The sequence below is a fragment of the Syngnathus acus genome, chromosome 19 (genome assembly GCF_901709675.1).
Source record: "Syngnathus acus chromosome 19, fSynAcu1.2, whole genome shotgun sequence".
Lineage (NCBI taxonomy): Eukaryota > Metazoa > Chordata > Actinopteri > Syngnathiformes > Syngnathidae > Syngnathus > Syngnathus acus.
The window spans coordinates 6,515,952-6,543,823 of record NC_051103.1 but is presented as its reverse complement, the minus strand read 5'-3'; the positions used below and the strand labels follow the sequence as shown (position 1 = coordinate 6,543,823).

Here is a 27,872-nt window from a genome sequence, read left to right as displayed (position 1 = left end):
TTATTATTTATAATTTAATATATTTTGTTTTCAGCCAGGCATTGTGTAGGGCAGCTACAACAGCTGATCGGGGGGCAAAAAAAATCGACTTTCCCACCTTTTCAGTCAGGCATCGATGTGGGGCACCTAACGGGAGCTCTTTGGAAAAAGTAGGGTGGTCTGTTTGTGTTGAGTGAAGGCATGGAGAGGAGACTCGCAAAAAGCTCTACTCCCCTTCCAGCACTTCTGACGTCTGATCAGATGACAGCTGAAATGGCTGAAACACACGGACTGCGCCGACATGTTTCTTATACTCCAAAAGAATAGCGCATCCTTTCGCTTTATGATGATTGTTTTCAATCTATGCGCGCTGTAGTCGTTTCATCGGGAAGACACGAGTGCCAACACATCAGCGGACCCGAGAAAAAGTTGCTTCTCGTGGGTCTACTTGGATCTTGAAAGTTGCCGATTACAGCTGGACTTCGATCACCCGAATAGGTGATTATTTTTTTTCCATGCTATTACTTATTTTGTGATATTACAAATGTGTCTTGGTGTGTGTCCGTTAGCAATAACACACGTGCGCGCATCATAACAACAATCACAACTAAGTTGGCAGTCAACATCAGTTTTTCTCAACCTTTCCTGACTCTCGGCACATATTAAGATATGAAAAATGTACTGAAACCCGATGTATACAGAGTAATCGTGCGCCGTCTGCCCTCTAGTGGACATATATTGAAATGGTTCTGGGTGTCACTATATGACGGTGACATAAAGGAAAACAAAAAATGGATTTTTCCCATTTCGGTGAAAGGAAGGCACAGTTGGACTAATTGGCAATAGCTACTCTAAATAAGTTAAATTATTTCCACTTTCCCACAGCCTGCACATAGTATGGCGCCAATACAATAAAAATGATGTACAAGTGTGAAAATAAAAACGTCTGTGCTAGTTTTTGAAGGTTTGACCTCCAGCATTTGCATAGGTGTGACTACCTGGCAACCTCTCCTGTGTTGTCTGTGCAAGCTGCTATCAGTGCTGTTGTCAACTGAGGTGAGCGATGGTCATGCTGCCGTATTTGGCGCCTGCCAGCTTTTAATTATTCAGAGCCACTCTTGTTCTATTGTTCTATATATACATTTTCTCCTTCTGGATGGATGGCGTTTCCGCAGTCTTGTGGAGATGAGTTACGTAATGGCTCATATGCTACCTATTAGGGCCTCGGCTGTGTTTAAGGGTGCGCCGTAGTCCCGGGCAACTCCCTCAAAGAAAACCCTCCATGCTTTCTTTTTTTTTTTCTTTTTTTTCAAAAACAATCCCCCCCCTCGTTTCCGAGGTGATGCGAGCGAGCACAGACATCCGAGCTGTTCTCATGTTTATTCAAAGGTCTGGCTGTCATTTATATTCAACACGTGCTTGGGAAAGAGGAGTGTGCACGATTCTGGCATTCTCCTGTGGAATGCCCTGACCTTTCCTCACCAAATATAAATATGGTGTGTTGAAATTACAAAAATCCTTTTTTTTTTTTCCCCAAATGAACACACCCTTAGTTTTCCTCCTACGTGCTGTTTTTTTTTTCCAGCTAGGCACCCAACAGAATGATTCATAAAGCTGGAATACACCATTGGGAATAAATTAATGCAAGTTTTGGAATTGAGCTTGCTTTCGCTGATGACTCACCACGCCTAATTCTACTTTTTCCATTTTCCCAACAAAGCTGAGTGAAGATGACGAGACAACTTTTTTTTTTAATATCCAGAACTGTCCACCGGCACTGTTTGGGTATTGTATTGAATTCCCCCTGACTCAGCAGTCTGAATGAGCTGGCCGCAATTGGCATCAAAACATATCCAGCATCTTCTGCCAGGACATAGGCGTGTGTGCATGCCAGTCTGCGGACCGGATTAGGGATGAATGGGCCAGGAGTTGTGTGTCCACCGTCGACTGTGTGTCAGCTGTTGCCGTAGAGTGACCCACAATGACCTTTCGCTCCATTTTGAACAAATATTTCTTCCCTCATCTTGCAAGAACCAGGATACGCTCAAATGAGCAAAGTTCATCCCCTTATCAGGACCTTGTAGGCGCTAGAGGAGACACACCTCATTTTACCATCACATGCCGAGCTTTCACAGTAAAGCAAATTGGCGCGATTGTTTTGTCTTTGAACTGGGTTTCTATGTTCCCTTTATTTATCTTCAATCCAAACAAATCTGGCCTTCATCTGATTACTAATAGATGAGTCAGAAGCATCTGACACAAGTTGAGTGTCTGTATAAGCTAAAAAGTGCCCGAATGCACGGCTTGCGGCGTTATTTTCCCGGGCCTAGCGTAAAAGTCACCAGGCAACGCCGTGACACACTCACCCGGGCCCATAAATAACAATAAGGAGCTTGTCTGGCCGCATGTAGATCTCTGGATTAGCCGGCGGAAAGCGGCTGCAGCAGGTGAGCGAGAACCGTTTTTTTGCCGATTGAAAAATGCTGCACATGAACTAACGGCACCGCCTAAATATTTGCACTCTGTGTCATGGATTTTGACACGTCAGGCACGTGGACAGAAATGTTACAACTTGTCGTACACTCCCTTCCATTTGAAAGTCTTGCTCATAAATTTGGTGCCTGCCAGGACACGTTTAGGCGTCACAGGTTCTCTGGCAAGAATTGTTTTTGTGCAGATGTCAGCTGTATTTCAAAAACGTGCACTGTCCTTGCAGGTTATGAGTGATGGAAGCGGGATCGCTGGTGCGCGCCGTCTTTGAGTTCCTTCCCAGCGTCTCCGAGGAGCTGCCCCTCTTCACCGGCGATGTTATCGAGGTGCTCGGCGTGGTGGATGACTTCTGGTTGCTCGGCAACAAAGATGGCGTCACCGGTAAGGACGCTTTCAGCGATTGGGCATGGAGGACGACGCAAAGGGGAAATGTAGATTTGCTTAAAATATGACGAGTATGACTAAAGATCATGAAAACTGAGGAAGTTTGGTTTTCCCCCCTCTATGTGCTATCTTCAGGTCAGTTTCCCAGCACCTTTGTGGAAGAGGTTACCATACCCACTTCCAAGCCCGAAGATCGACTCTACGTGTGCATTAATGATTTTTGCTCCACGCAACAAGGGAGTCTTGCCCTAAAGAGAGGTAAGGAATCAAAATGGTAGCATTTGATTTGGAATCATTCTCATCATGCAAAAAAAGTAAAAGTGCAATAATATAAATATCCCACATCTGAAGAAGAGTTGGAAGAAACATTTTTGGTCGTCGTACTGTGAAGTGATATCCAATGAATGTTGTTTTCTGGCTTAGCCTAAAAACGATGTCTCTGCACCCAGGTAAACAATTTGTTCATTTGTAGATCGAAGTGGTTTTTTTTTTCTTTTAGCCTTTGTAGCGCTTTTTCTTTTTTTTTTCTTTTTTATATCATGGTAGCCAATTTTTGGCCAATATGCGTGTAGTGCTCTTTTGTCAATGAATGCATTAGCATCCTCTGTGGAGTCAGGCTACTTCCCCAAACCTCCCACTAGATGTCCTCAGATGCTTAACTAAAACTAGTGCACTCACCTGTCTTTATTTTTAAGTTCCTCTGATGACATGAGCTGTGTTATTCATGAAGAATTTATTTTGTGTGCGTCATTCTTATGCCAACACGCTCAGGACTAAAGACAATGACGTTGGCTAAAGTCCTTCACACTGGTAAAACCTCTTCCAAGTTTTAGTCAAAGTTCTTTTCCTAGTACAGAAGTGTCACACAATAGTATAGAGACTTTGCATATGTTGTTTTCAATGGATAAAGCCAAGGACATTTCCTCCATAATAGGAAAGCATCCACACTGGCTGTCTGCGGCGTGTTTATTTCCTGTAGGAATTTCCACGCTCCTGTTGGCCTTGTCCCAGTTTTGCTCAGCGACACAATGGGGAGGTGGAGCTGCATAAACTTTGGAATGTGACCCCCCCCCATAACTTCTAGCTGGTCATTCCACAAATCCCCAACACTCTTGAAAATCGGAGCATATATAAATTTATACTCACCATCTTTAAGATCCTATTTGTGCTATGACTGGCAGACACTGCCGTTTATGAAGAATTCAAAGATTAGATTTTTTAATTCATTCATGTTGTCATGAGATCAAATGCGTTATTGTTGTAGATCCAAGTCATGTTCACTCCGTGTCTCCTCAGGGGATGTGGTAGTTGGGGAAACGGGGGACTCCATGGAGTCTGGAGAGTCTTGGCTTTGCGGCTGTGACGACCGGGGGGCCCGCGGTGTCTTCCCCGCCTCTTGCGTCAAGGAGCTGAACCTCTCGTGCCGCTCCCGGCAGCTCTCGGCGCGCTCGGCCCAGGCTCACGCCGCCGACCTCCCGGCGCACGCCCTGGGCCAGGCCCGGGCTCTCATGAGTCTCCACGCGCAGCTCAACGAGGAGCTGGACTTCCGCGAGGGCGACTTGATCATCATCACCGGACTGCCCGAGCCGGGTTGGTTCGAAGGTGAGCTCGACGGCAGCAGGGGGATCTTCCCGGAGGGGTTTGTGGAGCTCCTGAGTCCTCTGCGATCACCTCAGGAGCTCCAGCATTGCCAGTATTTCAGCAATGATGCAGCGCAGGCCAGCGAAGAAGACGCCGTCGAAGATGAGCAGGTTGAGGAGCAGGAAGAGTCTCCCCGAGAAGACGACGAAGAGGAGGAAGGTGCCGTCTACGGAGTGGCGCTCTATGAATTCCGCGCCATGGAGCCCGGTGAGTTGGACTTTGATGTGGGCGACCGCATTCGTGTTGCGAACACCATGGAAGATGGCTGGCTGGAGGGAGAGCTGAGAGGACGCCGTGGTATCTTCCCTCATCGTTTTGTCAAAATCGAAAGGCCCGATCTGAAAATGGCAGAGGAAACAAAACACGACGAACCGAAACAGGAGGACGCTTTTGACTACAGCTCAGATCCGTCGTGGTCCGACGGGAACGACCCCGATCCGACCGCTTGTGAAGATCACACGATATGGGACCTGGACTACTTTGAGAAGAACGAGCAGCAGAGATGGCAAAGTGCAAACAAGAGCGACGCTGCTCCAAATGAAAACAGAAGGCAGAGCGATCTGGTTCCTGTGGGCCCATCGCACCCGAGACCGCAGAGACCCAAATCCATGCCACCGACGAGACCCAGACTCCCACCTCCGCGACCGAGCTTGCCCGCACGTAGCCAAACGAATCGCGTCGACGCAAAGCAGACCAACTACACGAACGGAAATCAGAGAAGCTACGCTAACGGAACCGGCCGACCTCAACCTAAATCTTCTCATAGTCTAACTCTACCTAGCACTCATTCTGGTTGGTCCAAAGACAGCCAAAACCGCCACGGGCCCACCGGGAATGGCAACTGTAGCCGAAGCGCAACGCTCGGACAAGCCTTGATGAGCATCGTGGAGAACCATAAACAGAAGAAGACCAGCGCCAATGATGCCGAAAGCCAATCGTGTCGTTCCCAGCAGGTGCGCTCGGGCTCCAACGGCTTCTTGCCGTCGTCCTTCACCTTGGATGCTTTGCTGACATCGGCCGGCGACTTGGAAGCCAAACTGTCGCAGCAGCTTTTTGAATTTGAGAAAAGCCTCACGTCGCCGTGCAGCGACAGCGGCGCCTCGGTGGAGCAATCGCACATCTCCAGACACTTCTCCATTCTGGGCTACAACGACGAGAGCGACATCATCCGGGGGTCTTTGCATTCGCCGGGTTCCGACTCTGCCTCCTCATCGTTAGAGAGACGCAGGACCCTTCGCCCGCCGCCTCCTCGTCCGCAAGCGGTGCGCCCCGCGAGTCGACCGGCCCGCCCTGCTCCCCGTCGTCCTCCGCCGACCCCGAGACCCTCCGCCAACTCTTCCCACCACAACACCTCCATCTTCTTTGCCCCTCACGAGCCAAGCTTTGACCAAATAAATGACGAGCAAGCGGATCTCAGTGACTTCACGGCCACCCAGGAACACGAAGTCCAACCGGAAGACGGGAAAGATCCGGAGCTGGAGCTGGAGAGCCAACGGCAGAGCGAGCTGTTGCTACGGCTACAAGAGGTGGAGAACGACATGGACGTGTATGCGCGCACCGCCGAGGAACTCAGGGCCCTGCTGGAGGAGGAAGAGGAGGAGACGGCCCGCGTGCAGCTCATGGAGAACCTGGAGTTCTGCAACTACACGCTGGAGACGCTGGCCTTGGAGCAGCAACAGTTGCAAGGTAAGTGAAGCCATGAACTTTGAACCTTCTTTGCAAAAAAAAATCGATAGTCCTAATGTAGATGCAGTTAGAGGTCTCGTGGCTGCCTCTTGAGGAAAACTGGCTTCTCATGAGGCAGACCCACGTGTTGTCACCTAGGTACCAGATTGTGAAAGTCTGGGCCCCCCCCCCATAACGCGGCCCCTGGCTCACCTCTTTGGACTCTCTTCTGAGGAGGTCACATCCAGCAGATTGGCGGGTAGGATGGAGAATGTTGGACGGAGCTCAGAGCACTCTTCAAATGTTTCATATCATTTTTTACTTTCTCAGATAATGACAGGAACTTGCAAACTTGTTACAATTCTCGTGTTGGATCTTAAAGTCTTATTTTACAGGACTGCCATTGTCTGTCAAGGGCAGGAATTTGCTAGAGGGCAACAAGCTAAGCGTCCACATAATTTGCATTCACTCGTCACTGGAGCGGAATTCTCACACCTTCCTGTAAATAATAACATCTCGTAACGCCTCCCCACATCCGCTTTCATTGTACTATAATAGTCGCGTTGCGTTCCCCATTTCGTGCTCACTTTACAGAAAGGCGTGTTGTCTCATCTTTGTAGCGGCCAACGTGTTTGTCGTGCACACACTCCAAGAGTGTGTTTTTCCATGCGGGGCGTGGATCAAAACATTTCGGGAAACAATGGCAGCTTAAAAAAAAAAAAACATAGCAAGATGAAACTAACAACCTTTGTTTAGATTTTTTTGTGTGTGTGTGTTTAAGATCTTTAATTCTTTAGACCCCCACTATTAAAACGCTCCCCTCTCGGCTTCCATGACACCGACGCCGTTCTCAGGGTCCTTTGGCAACTCCAGTTAACCAAACATAATAGGACACTTAAAGACGTCGGACAGTTTGATACATGATCGTATTCCTTTTTACTACAACTTCATTTGCATGAGCACTCCCCTATAGGAATGTTGTGTTACACAAAAAGCAGTTTCGGTCCTGATTTAGATCTGATAGTAATTAAATCTGTCTCACGCAAGTAGAGTTCCCCCCCCCCCCCTCATTAATACCCTGTGAAACATCTCATAATGAGTCTCGGTGAAAATGTTTCTATTTATAAGACAATTTGTCATCACGAAAGAATTGCCAGTTTCTTATCACCCTTGAGATTTTTGAAATTGCTAGTAAATTGACACTGTCCCATGGGTACTTAGTTTCCCGTTTATTTGTGTTGGGTTTGAACCACTCCTTGCCTCTCGCATGGAGAGATGAGATTGAGAGTGTGTGTGTGTGGGGGGGGGTGTATATTCATGAAGAGGCCCCAGTTTTTTCCCCACATCAAAGTTTGAGCTGGAAGAGTGCGGACAGTGTTTTACAATAGCTCATTGTGCACTCGGGTTTCAACTTTTCAAGCTAATGGTCTGACCTATTAATTGCTTACTTTCTTTGTGTTTAAAAACAATTACTTTGTTCCACACAAGTCCAAGTGGAGTTTTCGTTTTATCCTTGAGGCCTATCCGTGTCGGTACCACAGACAGCATTGATCTGGTGAGCAGGAAATTGCACAACTAAGCAAACAGGATAAAGGATGGCGGATTGTTCATTGCACAGGAAAAAAAAACTTCACTATGTCAATGCGGTTTTACGGAGTTATAATGTGGAATTTGTCTCTCGTCAAAGACTTGTCCTCAGGGACAGTGTTTTCCTGCAAGCGGCAGTAGTAGCACTTGAAACAATGGGAGTGGCTACTAGGCTGATCCTCTACTCATGTGACTAGACTGAAATCATTAACCCAAGGAGGCCCCTCCTTCAAGCACCGCCACCCCCTCCTGCCTGCAACAATTCGCTGAGATGACAGCAGGGAGGGGATGATTCAGTTACGCCGAGAGCTGGGAGGTGCTTGGCCCGGGCGCTCCTGCTGAGGCCATGCAGAGAAGGCAAAGAAAAACAAGTGGGACATAGTTGCTCAACAAAATGCCTGACAGGTGGAGTCTTTTACGGCGCTTTGTGAAGGAATGCCAGAATCAAAGGGGCAAAGGAATCAATCGCTTTGAAGATCACAGCTCTGGGAGGCTCATTTAAACAACAGAACATGAAGAGCCCAACGGTTTATGGAAACCCGGTCATGTTTGCTCCCGTGGACTGGAACTTCGCTCCTGGGGCCCCGGTAAGGAGGGGGAAGAGCGTGGAAGAGCTGGGGGATGCTGGATGGGCTAAGGAAAGAGAGCGAGTGGCCCATCTTCAACATTTACAGCAACTCCACCAGCTTCAGCAGCAACAGGTTGTGTATCCCGGCTATGGGGTCGCTCCTGCTGGACTCCCGCAGCAAGCCATGATGGTAGCAGTGCCAGGTAACCCAGTTCCGATGCCAATGCAAGCCGGGATGATGCCTGTCCCGATTGTTGCAGGGGGGCCCGTGCCAGGTACTGTGCATGTGGCCGCTCCGTGGCCTGTGCAATGGGACCACCAGGGCCAGGGCAACCAAACAAGCTGGGAATATGATGACCAGCAGAAGTCACCTTATAAAGACAGGAGGTGTCAAGGGCAGAATGTTTACTACCATCCAGGTTCACAAGACGGTCACCTTGATGTGAGGATATCGGAATGGAACGGCAAACATTGCTTCTACCAAGGCCCGGAGGATTACGAGCAGGTGCCATTAGAAAAGGACAGCAGGAGCCACGAGGGCTACGCCAAATTGGATGAAGATAGGAAACGGGACAATAGAAGTCGAGACAGCCAACGTAACTCTGACGGTTACAGCCACAGGAGTCACAGAGAATCCGAGGACTATGACTCGACGGAAAAATACAAGTACAGGGATAATTACGACCGAAGAAATCACGACCGCTACGACGACGACAGACAATATTATGACGAGAGGAGACATCGTAAACGTGACCCCAAGGAACATGACAGGTACGACGATGAATACGAAGACTACCGTGACGACGATCGCAGAAACTATTCTTGTAGAGACTACGATCGTAGAGACGATCCTCGCAGAGACGATCCTCGCAGAGACGATCCTCGCAGGGACGACCCTCGCAGGGACGACCCTCGCAGGGACGACCCTCGCAGGGACGACCCTCGCAGGGACGACCCTCGCAGGGACGACCCTCGCAGGGACGACCCTCGCAGAGACGATCCTCGGAGAGACGACCCTCGCAGAGACGATCCTCGCAGAGACGACACTCGTAGAGACGATCGGTATTATGCCCAAGACTGGGACTATTACGATACTAAACGCTCTAGGGACAAAGACCAATACAGAGAGGAAGACCGCTATAGGGAGCGAAAATACAAAGATAAGTACCGTGAATGGCGTTCGGAGGACGACTACGACCGCAGAGAGCATAGTTACAGAGACAAAGAAGTCTACAACCGGATAAATGAAGACAACTACTCGAATAGACAAGGCGACCAATGTGACTCTGAATTAGACGAATGCAGCAGTGCCAAACAGAGGGAGCGCTACTATCGGTACAAAGATGCAGGTGATGCCGAGTACTACGACCACCACAGACGGAGGGAGAAAGACGACTATGAGCGCCAGGACTCCTACGATTCCGAGAATGATTACCGTGGCAACCGGACAGAAACGGAACCCTACGAGCGCAGAGACGAAGGACGACCCTACCACAAACCCAGAGACAAATATCGAGATTTGCGTTCTTCATCTGTGGATTCGCATCACGAGGAATACCCCAAAGAACAACAACGCAAGACGCATTGTGAGGAATGGGTGGAAGAGCAAAACAAGAAGCTGGCGCTCAGGCGGATGCGTTCCTTTGAGGATCCCGTCGTCTACGGGCGCAGCGAGGAGACGGAAAAAGGATACGAGTCGAGCGCCGGGAACGGCGGACCCAAGCGGGGTCGGAAGCCCGTTTATGTGGGCTCTCTAGATCGCAATAGCTTCTACAGGAAGACGGCTCCCAGCTCCCTGGGAAAATCAGCCTTCGCCACTATGAGGAAGCCCAACCACGGTAAAGACCTGGATCTTGTCATGTGACCAAATGTACTTTCTGCTTTCTAGAGTGCCATTCAAGTCCCTTTTCATATCACATGTGACCTCCAGCCTGAACTTTCAAACCCAAAGTAGCCAGATTATCATTGATTACATCAAGATGTCTCTCCATGTTTGTAAGCACATAAGGATTGGGCGTCCCACAGGAAGAGAGCATTTTCTTCAGTCTCCGGTCTTGCGGAACGGGTTTTGCGGCTTCTTGGTTTTTGTTGTCATTGTCCCTGGAGACATGTTTGCTAAAAAAGTCTTCATACGTAACGAGTCTGTTTAGTTGAAGCAAACCATAAAAGGCTGCTTTGCCTTTTCAATCAAGATAGGGACACTCGGTACACTGACACCAATCTGTCAACATGAACTTTATTCACATGTAAATGATCTTCAGGTTATTTTGTTGATGAGTAATAGGAAGGAATGGAGTCTAAGATCTGATTTGAGTCTAACTGAGACCTGACAAATGGTTAAGCCAAAAACATTGGAAAGTCATGTGTGTGAGAGAGCCAAACTCTGACTTGAGTGTATTGTGTCTGAGAAGAAGCAGGTGGCGCCCCCCGCCCCCCTTAACACCACTACCACCACGGAGGCCCCTCCCCCTGTCACCAAGACTCACGGCCGTACACACAGTCGGCGAGGCAGCCCCCTTTCAGGCGCCCGGCTATTAATCCCTAGCGTCAGCATGGCGAGTGGATGGCGGGGGTCCGTCTGTCTGGAGCCAGGCAGCGGCTAGTGCTGCTCCTGACTCCTTCGTTGTGAGGCTGATAGCGTTGTGGCCATTTTTCAAAACACCGGCATGCACTAATCCTGTTAGTGTTTCAGCCCCGTCAGGAGGTTTGTATTTGATTGCGTGTCGGAAAACGTTTAGCGAGTTCTTGGTCTCATTTTGTAAATCACCAAAAGCTGGCAGGGGTGTGTAAACTTTTACTACCCCCGTACACAAACAAGGCACACAATTCTGAGACTTTTTAGTGTCTCTGGCCATAGTGTCATGACGTGATGATGGAGCAGCATATGCCGTGTGGTCCTCGCTAATCCCTTAACAATCTTCGCCATTGACCGCGTGGGGGGGGGGTTGTTAATTGAGTGTGCAAATCTCGAGACCATATTTCAAGTCGTAGCACAACATTGTTTCAAAGTCTCGACAACACAAGTTAGCGTGAGTCAGCGTGACGCCACTTTATGAGAGCGTGAGTTTCAATAACAAGCGCTACTGACCTTTGACCAGAAGTTAATCTTCAACGCCATTCGTGAATTTTTTTTCTATATTTTCTATTGACAATAATAGAACAACGTCGTGCGTTTGTTGACGACAACTGAGCCGATTGTGAGATCTGACCACTCGCTGGAATGCGGCCCTTTAACGTTTGACCTTTGGAGATAAGCGGGAGCTTGTGTGGCAGCTTCCCTCGACCAAAGGAGCGTGTTGGTGGGACATTCCGGTACCTTATTGCAAGTTGGAACTCGCTTGAGTTTCCGTGAGGTTTCGCTCAAGTAAGATCATGCCCTTCTAAATTAAAAAAAAAATCGATGTTATTGCTGGAAGCCAAATCACTGCCTCCCCAAAAACTGAGGCGGCCCCCATGCCCTCCTGCTGGCCTTGTTGCCGGGGGCAACTGTGCATTCTCCCGTGAACAAGCACACTCGCATGCTTTGACCTCAAGTCTCGATTTTGATTGGCTGCATCACGTTTCAAAGTCTCCCGTTATGAGTTAAACTGCGTTCAGGATTTCATGTGGAGTTTTGGCATATCTCTCTGAGGTGGAGCTGTGAAAACATCAAATGGTTCCATCCAAGACCTGGACCCGGATTCCACCCATTAATCTAGCACGCTACTTTACATTAGCATAGTTTATTGATGCAAGTAGGAGCTTTAAAAAAAAAAATGCACGCTGAAAACCAAAACAAAACAAGTCGCAAAACAACCTGTAGTCAACGTGATCCACTTCCAGCTTTTATGCTCCGCCCAGGGGTCGTTGTCATCTCTGGTGCGTGCAATCATGGTGCCTTGCAATTCTTTCTCATGGTAATTGGAGCTGTGGAATGGCGAGTGCACACATTGGACGGGCGGCCGTGTGAGCCGGACAACCAGTCTTAAAATGGCTGGTTTTGTTTGAAAAGGGAAAGAGGAGTGGGAGGGGGTCGTGCAGGCTTGCTTGATGGAAGAAAGTTGTTTGCAGCAGCAGGTGGGTGAATCTTCATCATGTCTTTACAAAAAGAGTCTTTCAATTGTTGAGTTTTGTGAAACTCAATCTTCACAATATTGTAGCGGAATTTTGATGGAGCTTGTGCATTAGATCCCTAATGTACCTAATGTAGTGGCCGGTCTTCACTTTCTATCATTTTTTTTGCATCTGCAAGTATTTTTGGAAGCAATCCTGCTTCTGCATTGTGCAAATGCAAATATGTGTGTCAGGAGCCTTTTGATTCCACATGGCGGAGCAAATAAAAGTGTCGCTTGATAAAAGTGGGTCACCTCAAAACGTGAGACCGGTTGATTCCAATTATACGCGCAGCCTTTTGTTTTGCCACTCTTGTTGTCCGCTTAGCGCAAAGCCATTAGCCGACTGCTTTGTCATCGGGGACGCTTGGCTCGGTGAACTAGTGGACGGATGGCGCTGGTGGAGCAAAGCTCCCCTGAGCCCAGCTTTAGTTCAATCACGTGAAGGTGAAGCCACAAGTGAGGTCATGCCGGGAAGGAAACAAAAAACTGTCCTGGGGCGGTTACAAATTGACTTTTGAGACCATTTGATAGATATTTTAATTTCTGTATCTTTTAAATATTTTGTTTTGTGATGTGTCGCTCAATGTTCCTTTTTGCTCTTCTCAGAGATGACGCAGTTGTCGTCGCAGCCCAAACTCTCAAAGCCCGCCTCGGCCGGCGACGCCACGCCCGCCGCCGACACCGAGGACCCCGAGCTGAGGATGCTGGAGAAGCGATCCAAGGTGATTGAGGAGCTCCTGCAGACGGAGAAGGACTACATCAAGGACCTGCAAATGTGCGTGGTGGAGATCGTTGAGCCTCTGCAGAAGAAGCAGGTAGACGCCTCGGCCTGTGATGTTGATCGTGCGCTTCAAGTGACGCAATAGTGATGGTCGTTTTTTTGTCTGAAGGTGAACAACGTGGACTTTGACGGCCTTTTCGGCAACATCAACTCTGTGATCGATCTGTCGCAGCGGCTCTTTGAAACGTTGGAGGAAACCGACTCCATCGGTACGTCCGCCTTACAAAGCTTGCGCGGAAGAAAATCCCACTTGAGCTCTTCCCGTCTTGCGACTCTCCAGGAAAAGTCTTCGTTGACTTTAAAGCGGAGCTGGAGGCGGTGTACAACGTCTACTGCCAGAACCACGACGAGGCCATCTCGCTGCTGGAAAGCTACGAGAAAGACGAAAATATCCAACGGCACGTTTTGGAGTGTCTGGAGAGGCTCAGGTGAGGAAAGTTGTTGGAAAATCAGACCCAAAACTAATTTGACCTACATTTGGCAAGACGATACCAAAAATTGAATTTTTATTTTCTATTGTCATGTTAATCCACACCTACGAGTTTAGTTAGTAATATTTATTTGATGTCTTTGTTATGAGCCACCACAAAAGTGGATAAATAAACTTCCTGTAAAGACGCCTTCCGACTTTCGGATTCGCTCAATCACCCAAACCAAAGCTCAAAGTTAAAGAATGCGCCCTACCTTGTTACACCTGTTTGGCCAGCAGTGAGTCACTCACGACAAGTTGATTGATACATACAGGGTTGGTCTCGAAACCGGAAATCATTGCCGGCTTTTGTTTAGTTGTTGCTGACATAGATGTAAACATTCACAAGCTCACCAATGGTGTAATTTCTTGTCGCCCCCCTCAACCCCGCAGGGCCATATATCGAGACTGGTAAGTGTCTACAAAGAGTGTTGCCATGAGCATGTCAATCATCCTGAGCGCTAACACCCTTTGATTGACCTGTGTGTGTTTGGCCCGTGTGTGTGTGTGTCGTCGTTCCTCTCCTCGGGTCGAGATTGGTGTTTTGCATGTAGGCTTTGAATGAGACGGCCGGTCTGGGAACGGGGAAACTAACGCCATCATGTGGACTAAAAACGCAATAACAAGACGCGGCAGCTTCGGTGCTTTTGTTTGCAAGTTGAGCTTTTTTTGTCCTGTTGATGGTGTTGGGCAATTTTTTTTTTTTAGTTTGCTTTGATGATGTCATCACGTTCGGTCAGCAGCTGATCCGTTTTGTCCGCCTTTGCTTTTGTTCAGGGGCAAAACCAACTACATCAATTTGGGTTCTTTCCTCATCAAACCGGTGCAGCGGGTCATGCGCTACCCGCTGCTGCTCATGGAGCTGCTGGGGGCCACGCCCGAAAGCCACCACGACCGGCCCCAGCTCGCTCAGGCCCTGCAGGCCGTCAAGGAAATCAACGTCAACATCAACGAGTACAAACGGCGCAAAGACCTCGGTGAGGATTTCATTTTGCACCGTGAAATTGGATCATGACATTCATCTCTCGCCATCCTCAGTGGTGAAGTACAGGAAGAGCGACGAGGACACGTTCATCGACAAGATCTCCAAACTCAGCATGCATTCCATCATCAAGAAGTCCAACCGTGTCAGCAGTCACATCAAGCACCTGACGGGAATTTCACCCCAGGTACAAAATCCAGGTTTTCCCGCCGCTTGAGTTTCGGTGTCAGGACTCTAAAAACCTCCCTCGCTTCTTCTCAGATTAAAGACGAGGCGTTCGACGAGGCCGAAAAGCGCTTCCGGCTGCAGGAGCGACTCATCAAATCTTTCATCCGGGATATTTCCTTATACCTGCAGCACATCAGGGTATACTTTCGTTTCGGCCCGGCTCTCCCGCGGGTTTTACGGTTCTGACGGTCTCGAACGGTCCGCAGGAATCGGCCTCGGTGAAGGTGCTGGCGGCCATCAGCTTCTGCGACATCTACACGGAGCGAAACGTCCCCGACCCGGAGCGCTTCCAGAGAGCCCATCGCTGCATCAGCGACCAACAGTTCACCCAATTTGTAAGTAAATTGATTGCAATTTCTGGATTTTTTTTTTATACAACTTGTTCTCCTTTTGGTTGAGCAGAAGGAACGCACAGAAGCTTTGGTCATCAACCCGCTGACCCAGCTGCTGCTCATGTTCGCCGGGCCTCACAAGCTGGTCCAGAAGCGTTTCGACAAGCTGCTGGACTACGACAACTGCAAGGAGCGCGCCGAGCGCTTGAAGGACCGCCGGGTCCAGGATGAGCTGCAGGTGGCGCGCAGCAACTACGAGGCGCTCAACGCCCAACTTCTGGACGAGCTCCCAAAGTTCCACAACGCTGCCGAGGAGCTCTTCACCGGCTGCGTGAAGGCCTTCGCTCAAGCCCAGAAAGACTTCATGAAGACGACGCTCGGAGAGCTGAAACCTCTTCTGCAAGTCGTGAGTATAATTCAGTGGGCTTGGTATCGGCGATTTCTGCAGAATTCCTTCAACTCTGGGTTTCCGCTAGTTTGCTCGCAAGGTCGGCACCGAGGGAAACTTGGTAGCCCAGTTCCAAGACGAGTACGGTCGCGTTCTCCAGCTTCTGCAGAGCTTCAGCTTCTGCCCTGAAAACCTGCCGCCAGCCACCACAACCACCGTCGTCACCGCCTCGGCAAACAATCCCCCCAATAAGAAAACGCTGGAGAAGCAGAGCTCCAAAAAGCAACTCCAAGGACCTGTGAGTTCAAACATCTGCACCTCAACTCCATTCTGGTTCAGGTCTCACCCTCTCGGCCGTTGTGCTTCCCCGCGCAGCCCAACTGCATCTTGCAGACGGATGAGCATCGAGCGGCTCTGATGACGCGCTTTGGTCCTGGCAAACTCTTCCAGGCTGAGAGGAACTTCAATGCGGCCCAGGATCTGGATGTGTCCATCCTGGAGGGGGACCTGGTGGGCATCATCAAACAGCAGGACCCCATGGGGAGCAACAATCGCTGGCTGGTTGATAAAGGCGGTATGTTTCAACTTTCAACACAAATGGTCCAATCGCTGATCCGATCCAGGTATTTGGTCGACGTGCCTTTTAAGCTTCTGCTTTTATCCATCCGCAGTCTCCAAGGGCTTCGTGTACAGCTCCTTCCTCAAACCCTACAACCCGCGCAGGAGCCAGTCGGACGTGTCCATCGAGAGTCAGTCGTCCAACGAGTCGGGCTACGGCGGCTCCTCGCCCGTTTTCTCGCGGCAGAACAGCAACAGCACGCTAATCTTCAACCAGGAAACGGCGGCCGTCAGCTTCTCCACCACGCAATCCCAAAGCCACTCGTCCCCGCAGCCGTCTCTGGACTCCGCCCCGTCTCGTGGGCCTCACCTCGACTCCTCGCCGCGGGATCCCTCCAACCGCAAGGACGGCCACAGGACCGCGGAGTCCTCCCACCAGCGCTCGGGTCACTGCCGGGACTCGTACGACGCCGCCCACGCCAGCCTGAGCGACCGCTCGGAGACGGACTCTTATTCCTCGCACAGAGACGGCTCGCAGCAGAGCCACGGCGACAAAGATTCTCACCGGTGGAGGAACGGCGGCGGGCACAAAAAGTCCGCCTACGCTCTCGACGACTTCAGCGAGCCCGAGTCTGAGCAGGATGCCGAATCGGACCGACACCAGGTGAGCTTGGTCGGAGCTAGGCAAATATTTCAGCGCACTAACGAGTCACCGCTACTTTCCAGATCTACTTTGCCCTGTACTCCTTCAGCGCTCGCTGCGCCAACGAACTGAGCATTTCGGCCAACCAGCGGCTACGCATTCTGGAGTTCCAGGACATGAACGGCAACGGCGAGTGGTGGCTCGGCGAGGCCGGCGGCCGACGAGGCTACGTGCCTTCTAATTACATCCGCAAATCAGAATACACCTGAGCACCGCCCGCTGCTTGTGACACGGCGGTGAGACAAGCGGATCTTTTTTGGAGTGACTGACTTTTTGCTCCTATTCTCAGATGCCTATATTTATAGATTTTTTTTTTTTTTTACTTTCCATAAAGAAATGTGGATTATTCATCCAGTATTAGCACATCGGGGAAGCCTGAAAGCAGACAAGGATTTTTTTTTTTTTTTTTAATTAACCCGATCACTGTGTTCATTGCACTTTCTCCATTTGGCTTCATAGGAACAATCAAGCACTTAAGGAGTGAACTTCCAGTTTGAGGAGAGTTTGGCGTGTTGTGTGATTTCCAAACAGCACTCATTGACACTGTGAAATGAAGACAAGGTAAAAACGGAGGTAAAAAAAAAAAAAACATTTATAAAGCGGGAGAATATTTGCTCTACGTGTACATATTGTATGTAATACTGAATACACCCTTCAAAACAAGGATAAAAATTGAAGCCACCCTGGAAGTTGGGTCGAATTAATCCAATTCCCCGGGTCGTGCGATTTTTTTTTGTTTTTGTAACCCAGTGTTTTTTTAAGGGTGCATGGAATATCACAGCTTTTTGATTAAAACAATTGAAAAATATTTTTTGGATTTATTGGATTTATTTTATGCTTCTTTTCTAACATGGGGCTCCAACTGCTTACATTCAGGCAACAAATGAAAACAACCCATTTCGACCGCTTTAAAAATCAATTTGGTTGAGGGGAAAAAAAAATATTTTGAAAGCAGTAAAATGGAGCATTTACTCCAAGGCCAGCTTTGAGTTTTCGCGTCGCAAAAGCTGAACCTGCCAGTCTTCCGGTCGATGCCTCGCTCGGACGACATCATCAAACCAAGCTAAGAATACAAAGTTGTTATTAAATCCCAAATGCAAACAATAATCTTTCATGTCACATGTCTGTTCCGTTCAATGCCACCATTTTGGATTCCAACACAGTGGTGGTTTTACTTATGCTAATCAATAAAAAAATTTATGAATAATAAATCACTTCCATTTTTCCATATAAAGCCACCGTGTTTTGCTGTCTTCATTCAACATGCTTCCATCCTTCACTAATCATCCATCCGTCTAGCATCAGTTCTCCAAAACCTCTTAAGCGTCTTTGATGGCTTTGGCCTGACCGGACGTCTTGAGCGTGTTTTGGTGGGCGGCCGACGAGGTGCTGCTGGATTTCTTCTCCATGGATTTGAAAGTGGCACTGCTGCTGCTGCTACTTGTGGTGGTGATCTTCTTTTGCACCGTCTGGTAAGTCTTGGTCCTGTTGACGTGAAGCACCTCCGTGGCGTCCATGTTGACGCCTTGTTGGATCTTCTCGCTGGTCTCCACTTGTTCGGACGTATGTTGTTCTTGTTCTTGTTGCTGCTGCTCTCCCATCCTCTGCTGGTAGTGAAACTGTAACATAACAAAGGTTGGTAGGAATCCATTTGTGTCTTCCTCGACAGATTTGGTCTCACCATTATCATTCGCTGGTACTTGGCGATGGCCTCATCCGTGGTCACGCCCTCAGCCAGGCCCAGCTCAGCAGCCCGGCGAGCGAGCTCCACCTTGTGGGAACCGGGCGGGGTCCAGCCCGCTCCCCTCATTCGGTTCAAGTCCGACTTGTAGTTCACCTGCAACGCCCGTCACAACGGCACCTCAAGCTTCCAGCAAAAGGTTCCGAACCGAGAACGTCACGCCTTACGTCGCTCTGCAGCTTGTAGGCCTGCTTGGCGTGCTTGACGTTGAGCTGCTCCGAGTCACACGTGTAGTCGTGGAGCTTGCTTCGGTACGTCAGGTCGCTGGCTTGAGCCTGGCTCTTCTTGGCCAGCAGGAACTCGGGCTGGTCGGCGTGGATCTTGTAGTTGGAGCGTTCCTCCTTGGACTGCCGCTTGTACTCCAGGTTGCTCTGGAGCTTGCTGGCCGCCAGCTGGTGCATCATTTTCGGGTCGTCCTCCACGCAGCGCAGCCCCACCTGCTGGCCCTTCTCGCGCAAGTGAGAGTCCTTGTAGAGCACCTAGGCCAGGACCAAATCATCATGGGTGATATTTTTATTTACTATGTTGTTCCTTGAAGACTTTTGGGAGCTTCTTTTCCAAAAGCACTCACATCACTGGCAATTTCTCTGGAGGCCTTTGCAGTTTGGAAGGGGATGGCGTCCAGCCTTAAGTCGTAGCCCAGCATCTTCATCTGCTCCCCGGAGGCCTTGTATACTTTCTGCACCAGAGAGGAAACATTTACTATAAATGAACTTCTCGTACGTGCAGGTTCTTAGCGGATCTTACGTCGCTAATGTGCCGGGCGTTCATCCTGGCTCGGACAAAGTCGGGATCATCTGGATGTAAGGTGTACTTGTTCATGTCGTCGTTCCGTCCCGATTTGTACAACCTCTGCACGGGGAAGCAGAATGGTGTGTCTGAAGGTGATTGCCGATTTTGTTTTTGTTACCTCGCTGCACTGTTGGTAGCTGGTCTTGGCGTGGACCATATCTGGGGAGTCGGTCACCGAGGTGAACCTGAAGCTGTCTGGCAGTTGGCGGTATCGCTTCTGCGTGACGAAATAACGACATCATTCAGGTTTGTGCCTTGCTGTTCTTTTTCAATTCGAAAGTGCTCACATCACTAATAAGCTTCCCAGCCTTCTTAGCCGACTCCAGCTGTGGTGCCCCCACTCCGTCCCACGCCACGCCCTTCATGAAGTTCAGGTCCGACTTGTACAGTGTCTAGACGGGAAGCAATTATGAGTTTTTGCATTCTCTAGCCCTCATTGGCCTGGCCTCACCTCACTCTGCAGGTCGTAGGCCTTCTTGGCCCACTTGACCTTCATGTCGTCGGGAAGCACGGTGTACTCGTGAAGCCTCTTCCTGTAGTCCTGCTCGCTGGCCAGAGCTTGAGCGTTCTTGGCCGTGACTAAGTGGACCATGTCAGGTGTCAGGTGGTAGTGTCCGCTGGTCGTCAGGGCGTCCTTGCGGTACTCCTGATCGCTGGCCAGACGGTTGGCCTGCATGTAGTGCAGCAGGTACGTGTCGTCCGAAACGCTCTGTGCGCCGATGTGCTTTCCTTTTTCCATCAGGTGGTTGTGTTTGTATTTGTACTGCCGAGAAGAAGATAAAAATTGACCGTCGTTGACTTGAAAGTGCACGCTTATGTCCGTAATGAATCATCTCACATCACTGGCAATGCCCGTGGAGCTCTTGGCTGCCTGGAACGGGATGTCCTGCATGGTCAGCTTGTAGCCCTGAGCCCTCAGATTGTGCCAGGAGTCTCTGTATCGGATCTGAAGAAACCATTTGGTGTAAAACGTCCACCAGTGAACATCCAAGGACCCGGTCTTACCTCACTAAAGTTAGCCGCGTTGATCTTAGCTTGAGTGATCTCCGGTCTGTCTGCCGTGATGGTGTAGCTGTGCTGGTCGCTCACTCCTTTCTCTTTGTACAGACGCTAGGAGAGATGCTAGCTCAGCGATGATCACATTGAGGGAAAATAATCACTCACCTCATTTGTGATCAGTCCACTGAATTTGGCGTGGACCATGTCAGGGGAGTCTGCCACGGAAGTGTGCCTGAAGTTGTATGGATGCTGGCGATACTTTCTCTGAGGCAGGAGACATTTTGAAAGGTTTTTAGGGAGTTAGGAAGATTGGTAGGTAGTAGAAATAATGAGTCTTACATCACTGATAAGGTCAGTAGCTTTCCTGGAGCCCTCAATTTGCAGGGCCCCAGTTGCGATCCATGCGGCACCCCGCAGGTAATTGAGGTCAGATCGATAGATCCGCTGCAACAGAAGATAAAAGCGTTCCATAGTTCTTGCGTCGTCGAAGTGTCGAGTACGCCAACCTTACCTCGCTCTGCAGAGCGTACGCCTTCTTAGCCGCCTGGACCTTCATGTCGTCCGGCAGAGACGTGTACTCGTGTAAGAAGAGCCTGTAGTCCTGGTCGCTGGCCAAAGACTGGGCCTTCTTGGCGTGGGTCACCTCCATCATATCCATCGGCAGGTGGTGCTTGTAACGCTGGCTGGCAGACTCCTTCTTGTACGTAATCTGGGTGGTGGAAGGGAAAATGTGCTTTTAACAAGGTCGATATCGGACGAAGGAGACAAAGCACCTACGTCGCTTTGCAGCTTGTTAGCGTGGACGGAGTGAGATATGTTGATGTCGTCGTGCATCCCTTTCAGTCCAATCATCTTCCCTTTGGTCTTCTCAAACTCTTCTTTGTATTTTTGCTATGATGACACAAATATTTCATTCCATTTATGAGGATTTTGATGTTAAAGTCGCCCTCGTCTACTCACATCGCTGAGTATGTCAGCTGACGCTTTAGCCGATTGGAACGGAATCGCATCCAGACGCAGTTTATAGCCTCCGTCACGTAGTTTAGTCCAAGATTCCTTGTAACGACTCTGTTGTGGAACAGTTTGAACATGTCGGATCGAGCCGGAACGGATTTCCTTTTTGCCGTCTTTACCTCACTCAGGTTCAAGGCGTTGATCTTGGCCTGCACAAACTCAGGCAGCTCCTCGTTGAGGGTGTAGATATGCTTCATGTTTTCGCCCTTCTCTCTGTACAACCTCTGTAAAAAAAAAAAACGACGTTAGCCTACCAAGTGATCACAACATCTCCGGTGATGTCGTAAGTACTCACGTCAATGGCCAGTTTGTTGCTGAGTTTGGCCTGGACCATCTCTGGTGTGTCTTCAACACTTGTAAACTTCAGGTCGCTCACATTCTGCCGATATTTTTTCTAAAGAAGATTTAAATCACGGTGTGACTACATGGCTTCAATTTCTCCTCACTGTCAGACGTTACCTCGCTCAGAACCTCTCCGGCTTTTTTGGCCTGCTGGGCATCCAAAGACTTGGAGGCCTCCCAGCCGACACCCTTCATCCAGTTCAGATCGGAGCGGTACAGTTTCTAAAAACACACATACTTGTGATTCTCCAAAATGGTGGACGGGACAATAACGTGAGTTTCCACGGGACTGACGTCGCTCTGCAGTCCGTAGGCTTTCTTTGCCCAGGCCACGTTGATGTCACTTGGCAAGGTGGTGTACTCGTGCAGGTATGTTCTGTAGTTGTAGTCAGCTGCCAAGTCTTGGGCCTTCTTGGCCTGGCTGATGTTCAGCATGTCCAGAGAAACACTGGAGGAGAGATACAGCTCCAGGTTCTAGCATTGCACTTCCATTTAGCTATTGATGACTTAGACATATTATTTCACAGTTGATGGACTCACTTGAATTGAGTCTTGGTGTCTTCATAGTTCTTCCTGTAGTCGCGACCACTCTGGAGTTTGGTGGCCAAAGCCGAGTGAGCCATCTGAGAGTCGTCGCTGACCGATTTGATTCCGATCACCTTGCCTTTAGTTTTCTCATATTGCTCTTTGTATTTGACCTGCAACATGGACGGCTTTTGGTCCTGGTCCTGACGTAAGTTCCGAATGTGTCAAAACTCACATCACTGGCCAAGTCCCTCTTAGCTCTGGCGGTGAGAATGGAAAGTGCGTCCAGTCGGAGCTCGAAACCCTTTTCCCGCTGTTTCTCCCATTGACTTTTGTAGACTTTCTAAGTAGAAGCAGCGAGATGAACGTTAAGATGCGGAATCTGCAGATTTTTAATTCTAATGCGATTTGTTGTAGTCAACTCACCGCACTGAGAAGATCAGCGTTTGCCTTTGCTTGTCTGAAAAGCGGCTCATCCTTGCTCATGGTGTACTGATGGATCATCTGCTCCGTGTTTGCTTTGTACGCCACCTAATAAGAACAATTGAATGAACCAAAGTTGAGCTTCAGCAAGAACACAATGACCTTACATCGCTCTGCAGTTCCTGGCTCTTCTTGGCATGTTGGATGGACAGATTGTCCGCCACTTGGGTGAACTTGATGCGATCCACCTTCTGCCGATATTTATTCTGCAAAAGATGCCAGTTACAATATGTCACCTAATCCAGAGTTTTTTTTTTTCATTAAACACATGATGGACAACTGACGTCACTGAGCAGATCTCCAGCTTTCTTGGCCTGGGTGATGTTGAGGCAACCTTCAGTCTCCCAGCTCACTCCTTTCATCCAGTTCAAGTCTGAGCGGTACTGGTTCTGATGAACAGAAGAGAAAAATAAATGGTGGTTTCAAAGATCTCATATGGTTGCCTATGGACCACAATGGTATTCTCACCTCACTCTGCAGGGAATAGGCCTTCTTGGCTTGCTGGACCTTCATGTCATCAGCCATGACAGTGTAGTCGTGCAGCCTGGTACGGTATTCCAGGTCGCTGGCCAGAGCTTGGGCCTTTTTGGCGTGACTTAGGTTGACCATGTCCATGTTCAGTCTGTAGCGGCTTTGGTTCTCCTTGGAGTCCTTCTTGTACGCAATCTGTAGGAGAAGCATAAGTGTGAGGGAATTCCTAAACAGTCACGTGAGTCAGGTTGCTCGGGATGACTTACGTCGTTGTGCATCTTGGCCACCTGAAGCGAATGTAAAGTCTTGGAGTCGCTCACGTTGACGCCCACGGCCAATTCCTTGTTCTTCAGATAGTTCTCTTTATATTTAAGCTAAAAAAAACATGACGTTCATCGTGACTTGTTTTGTCATATATTGCAAATCATTTTGTGGCTTTTCTCACATCGCTGGCGAGGTCTCGGGAAGCCTTCGCCGCCTTGACGCTGAGGTCGTCCACACCGATGTCACACGCTTTGGATTTTGTCTTCTCCCAGGCTTCCTTGTATTTAATCTGGATTGAGAGTGGTGTGAAGTATCGCAAACAAAAAAACTGGATCTACCTAAAAATTGGGTGCCTACTTACATCACTACACAAAACTGCATTGTCTTTGGCCTTTTTAATTTGAGGCAGGTCCTCGTGAAGTGTGTACAGGTGCTTGGTCTTCTCGTAGTCTGCTTTATAATTTAGCTGAGAAGAAAAAAAAGCATTTCAGTGCTCTCCAAACGTCAAGATCATGCGTCCCACTCACATTGCTGATAAGTTGAGCGTTTTTCCTCGCCAGGAGGATCTCGGGCGTGTCCGCTACTGGGCTGTACTTGACTTGGTCAATGTGCTGCCTGTAGTTCTTCTGCGGAGGTGGAACCAAAACAGAACTTTGACTGAGTGAGTCCCTCAATGACTCATTGAGCTCAGGAATCCGAACTCACGTCTTTAAGCGGGTCCAGCTTCCGTTGGCAGCGGTAGCCCGGTGTCAGCGTGGCTTGGTAGGTGTACTCGGTTTGATCTTGATCGTGACCTTGCTTGTATGAAATCTGAATGACATCAGAGAGCACGTGACTCACTCCAAGCTGGAATTTTATGGTCAATAAATGCCAAGGCTTACATCACTGGCCAGCGTCCGGGCTTTCATGGCGTGCATGGTCCTCTTGTCGATTCCCGAGCCTTCGTAGTGGCCCTTCATATCGATGTACTTCTCTTTGTATTTGTTCTTGTACAAAAAAAAAAGTTATTTTGATTATCATCACAGTGAATTTATAGTTGCTGGAAACTTACATCACTGGTGAACTTGGCCACTTTGGCAGCATTTTGAAATTGGGGTGTCTTGCAAAAATCGATGCTGTGACCTTTGCTGTTCTCCAAGTCTTTTCTGTACTCGACCTGTTGGGCAGTACACACAATACGCTCACATGCAACTTGGTAACAAAATGTTCACTGTTCAGAATAGAGTCAGAGGTCGTGTGGTGATATCATCGGAGTCATCCGCCGCGGCATGTCAGGGATGCCAAACATTTTGTGCTGGCGTGAAGCCGAGTGACCGGCTCACCTCACTGACAAGCTTGTTGATCTTCCGGGCGTTCATCAAGGCCAGGTTGTCTTCCGAAGTCAGGTTGTGGTAATGCGACGGACCCTTCATTTTATTTAAATCTTTTCTGTATTTCACCTGCAAGACAAGCAGGTGAAGGAAAGTGATTCTTTACAATCAGTTTCAACTGATCCTGACTCTAAATTTCGTCACACAACTTCTACGAATCCAAATTCCAGCTACAACCAAAACCAAAAACTTTTCTACTTACATCGCTTGCATTTTCTTGAGCCTTCTTGGCCAGGTGATAGCCGGGCGTTATCATGGCGGGGAAGCTTCCTTTGCCCCGTTGCTGCTCATATTCTTCGGTGTAGGCGATCTACAAAAAGATGAAATATGCAATTCCTTAGTTTGGATTGTGGTCCTTCTAGTTGCAGAACTGTCACAAAGCCCAAAAAAATGAGCAACCTGGCTGAATTTCTCTGCATTCTCTCTGGCGAAGGCCATTTCCGCGGCCGCCGCTTCGGCGCTGGCTTTGCCCTTTATCTCCTGCTCGTATACGTGACGATACTTTATCTGCCGCCAAGCGCAGAGAAATCAATTAACTTTGGGGAAAGTACTTAAAAGTTCAGATACTGATAGTTACTTACGTTGCTGGCCTGCTCGGAAGCCTTTTTTGACATTTTATATCCAGGCGTGAGATGTGCGGGGAAGCTGCCTTTGCCTTTGCGCTGCTCGTACTCCTCCGTGTAGGCGTACTGCAAAAAAAAGATAATATATCGGCCTCATGTATTAATTTTAGCTCGCAATACAAAGTCAATGACTCACATCGCTGACAATCTGCCCTTGTTTCTTCGCCAGGAGCACCTCCGGGGGGTCCACGAAGGCTGTGTATTTTGAAATTCTCTCCTCGTGGCCTTTCTTGTATTCAAGCTGTTAGGGACAAAGCAGCAAAAGTTCAATATGGCCACTTAATGATGTGGTAAGGCGTTCCCTTACGTTGCTTGCAAGGGTGTTGGCGGTTTTGGCTGTTTGGTATCCTGGTGTGATCAGGGCAGGGAAGCTGCCTTTGCCTTTGGTCTGCTCGTATTCCTCCATGAACTTGACCTGTCATCAAGAATACTTTAAAAAAAAACATTTCGCCAACTCATGTTGCGAAAAGGCAACTCACGTCACTGAGGTTTGTCTGAGCTTGCGACATGGTCACCATCTCCTGGTTGTACCAAGTCTGTTGCTGGGAGAACTCAGACTGAGACTTGAAGGACTGTTTGGATGCAAAATGTATTCAAAAGCTGAGTCATCAGACTTGGGGTACAAAAGATCTTCTTGTTTTTCGGAGCATTGAGGGCAACGATTCTGAGTTGAGTATAACCAATCAAGTGTTAACTGGAAGTCCTTTTTTTTGGCTCTGCTTTGGAGCTCACCTGACCGGCCATCTGACTGGCTAGACGAGCCCTCTCCAGCTCCATGGACTTCATGTCATAGTGGAAGGTCGACATAAAACGTTCGCCATCCTCGCGATACTTCAGCTACAAATGCATATAGACGTCAAAACGTTAAGCCAAGACCAGCGCAGGTTTGCACAAGCGCAACACTGGACATGTGCCTACTCTAATGGCAGTTCTAAAATATGATTTGAAGTTACCAGATGAGCTGCTTTAAGGACTTAGCGTTGCAAATGCAGTGTGAAATCAGAGAACATTTGCACCAATGATGCGAGATTATCTGTGGAGTCCCACAGAGTTCTGTATTAGGTCCTCTTCTGTTTTTAGTCCATAGAAAAAATGCATCATGGTATCAAGGTCTCTGTAGATTTCAGCCGTAAACATTTTAGTCTCAGCCAATGATAACAAATTGTGTTAAAAAAGAAAACCAGGTTGGGCCATGCGAGCAAAAGCAAGATTTGATCACAAGTCAACGATCAGATCAGATATCATCATGTGTGAAGACCTCAGTCTGTCTGGGTGCATCTATCAGTAGCTTATGAGCTCGCAAGCCTGCTGCTAATATAAGCCTGGAGTCTCGCGTGGACTTTGAGACGCAGACGAAATCCAACAGACGAGAACAGGTGGAGAAGAGGAAGCTTTTTTGCAGTTTAATTTTAGCCGGCTGAGGCATAAAGCTGCTCGGCGACGAGGACGAAGCACCGAAATAACCTGAGGCGCACTCTCCATTCCATGAGGCTAGCGTCACTGCAAACTCACAGCCTTTCTGGGAAAAGGTGGGCTTTTTAAAAAGAAAAAAAGGAAGTAACCTGACCACCAAATTTCGGCTTTTGCGGTTAAATCTGGCAACAACTGCCCGAGGGAAACATAGCGGCCACCTGTGTCATGTTCCAAATACCTTACAAAGACAGTAGCTTGTGTCCTCAAGCCACTATGACATCATCTTACCTCACTGCTGGCCTTGCTTTGCTTTTTGGCGGTGATGTTGATGGGCGTCTCATACACGCTGGTGAAGGTGTTATTCCTCGGGTTATGCCTGTAGCCGAGAAATACACACTTTTGGACTTTTTGTGCAAAAACACACAAAAAATTCAATAGGCAAAAGTACTCACACTGAGCAGTAAGGCCTCTTCTTGTGGCTGACAAAGTTATTGGCCGTCAGCACCATTTTACAGATGTCGCAGTGAAAACATGCTTTGTGCCAGTTCTGCCAAAAAAAAAATCAAATGACTAGTTCATCATGTACTCATAATGCCATCACAGCCCATATATGGGCCGCAGGTTGCCCACCGCGGCTTAAAACAATGTCTATTTTGCCAAATTAAAGTATCAGCTTTAATTTGTGCCACATTTAATGAAAGTAAAACAATACATTACAGGCTTGCTTGTAATACCTGATCAATGCAGTTGATCTTCTCCGCCGGGTACACCACAAAGCCGCACCTTGCACAAGATTGCATTTTGAATCCTCTCTCTTAACCTCCCCCTGAAAAATCAAAACTTCAGTCGACTAACGGGCAATCCCTCGCTTGTGTTTCTCCCCCGGTGGTAAACTTAGTTCTGAGACTGCGCCACTGCGGTCTCCTACTTGACACCGTGTCCCATGATGGACCACCCCTCCCTCCCGTGTTGTCACAAAGCATGCC

General features: G+C 48.7%; 2 protein-coding genes across 9 annotated transcripts; one reads left to right on the top strand and one right to left on the bottom strand.

The window, feature by feature from the left end:
- Nucleotides 1–141: 141 nt before the first annotated feature.
- Nucleotides 142–17,417, top strand: LOC119138511 (dynamin binding protein). Of its 6 annotated transcripts, XM_037278596.1 has the most exons (19): nucleotides 142–477; nucleotides 944–1,035; nucleotides 2,696–2,850; nucleotides 2,989–3,111; nucleotides 4,150–6,180; nucleotides 13,015–13,223; nucleotides 13,299–13,398; nucleotides 13,470–13,617; nucleotides 14,052–14,069; nucleotides 14,436–14,635; nucleotides 14,697–14,827; nucleotides 14,902–15,006; nucleotides 15,075–15,203; nucleotides 15,271–15,606; nucleotides 15,677–15,886; nucleotides 15,964–16,162; nucleotides 16,260–16,810; nucleotides 16,873–17,085; nucleotides 17,309–17,417. In XM_037278596.1, the coding sequence occupies exons 3-18, from the start codon at nucleotides 2,706–2,708 to the stop codon at nucleotides 17,056–17,058; spliced, it is 4,821 nt and encodes a 1,606-aa protein (XP_037134491.1). In that variant the 5' UTR covers nucleotides 142–477; nucleotides 944–1,035; nucleotides 2,696–2,705; the 3' UTR covers nucleotides 17,059–17,085; nucleotides 17,309–17,417. The 6 variants fall into 6 exon arrangements, with proteins under 6 accessions (XP_037134491.1, XP_037134490.1, XP_037134492.1 ...); XM_037278595.1 differs by having other exon boundaries at nucleotides 16,873–17,417; XM_037278597.1 differs by lacking the exon at nucleotides 14,052–14,069 and having other exon boundaries at nucleotides 16,873–17,417.
- LOC119138510 (nebulin-related anchoring protein) lies at nucleotides 17,263–27,872 on the bottom strand. Of its 3 annotated transcripts, XM_037278592.1 has the most exons (44): nucleotides 27,621–27,872; nucleotides 27,339–27,433; nucleotides 27,175–27,262; nucleotides 26,206–26,310; nucleotides 25,953–26,045; nucleotides 25,781–25,888; nucleotides 25,610–25,714; nucleotides 25,432–25,539; nucleotides 25,250–25,357; nucleotides 25,053–25,160; nucleotides 24,803–24,919; nucleotides 24,532–24,636; nucleotides 24,362–24,466; nucleotides 24,186–24,290; nucleotides 24,008–24,106; nucleotides 23,842–23,946; nucleotides 23,662–23,769; nucleotides 23,483–23,590; nucleotides 23,214–23,411; nucleotides 23,030–23,134; nucleotides 22,853–22,951; nucleotides 22,689–22,793; nucleotides 22,498–22,605; nucleotides 22,278–22,435; nucleotides 22,032–22,185; nucleotides 21,855–21,959; nucleotides 21,691–21,789; nucleotides 21,515–21,619; nucleotides 21,342–21,449; nucleotides 21,159–21,272; nucleotides 20,893–21,090; nucleotides 20,721–20,825; nucleotides 20,547–20,645; nucleotides 20,388–20,492; nucleotides 20,221–20,328; nucleotides 19,834–20,145; nucleotides 19,670–19,774; nucleotides 19,501–19,599; nucleotides 19,338–19,442; nucleotides 19,162–19,269; nucleotides 18,758–19,069; nucleotides 18,531–18,686; nucleotides 17,923–18,468; nucleotides 17,263–17,884 (listed from the first exon to the last, which is right to left on the bottom strand). In XM_037278592.1, exons 1-43 carry the CDS (start codon nucleotides 27,684–27,686, stop codon nucleotides 18,169–18,171), a joined length of 5,406 nt encoding a protein of 1,801 aa, XP_037134487.1. In that variant the 5' UTR covers nucleotides 27,687–27,872; the 3' UTR covers nucleotides 17,263–17,884; nucleotides 17,923–18,168. The 3 variants fall into 3 exon arrangements, with proteins under 3 accessions (XP_037134487.1, XP_037134488.1, XP_037134489.1); XM_037278593.1 differs by lacking the exon at nucleotides 26,206–26,310 and having other exon boundaries at nucleotides 27,621–27,871; XM_037278594.1 differs by lacking the exons at nucleotides 21,515–21,619; nucleotides 21,691–21,789.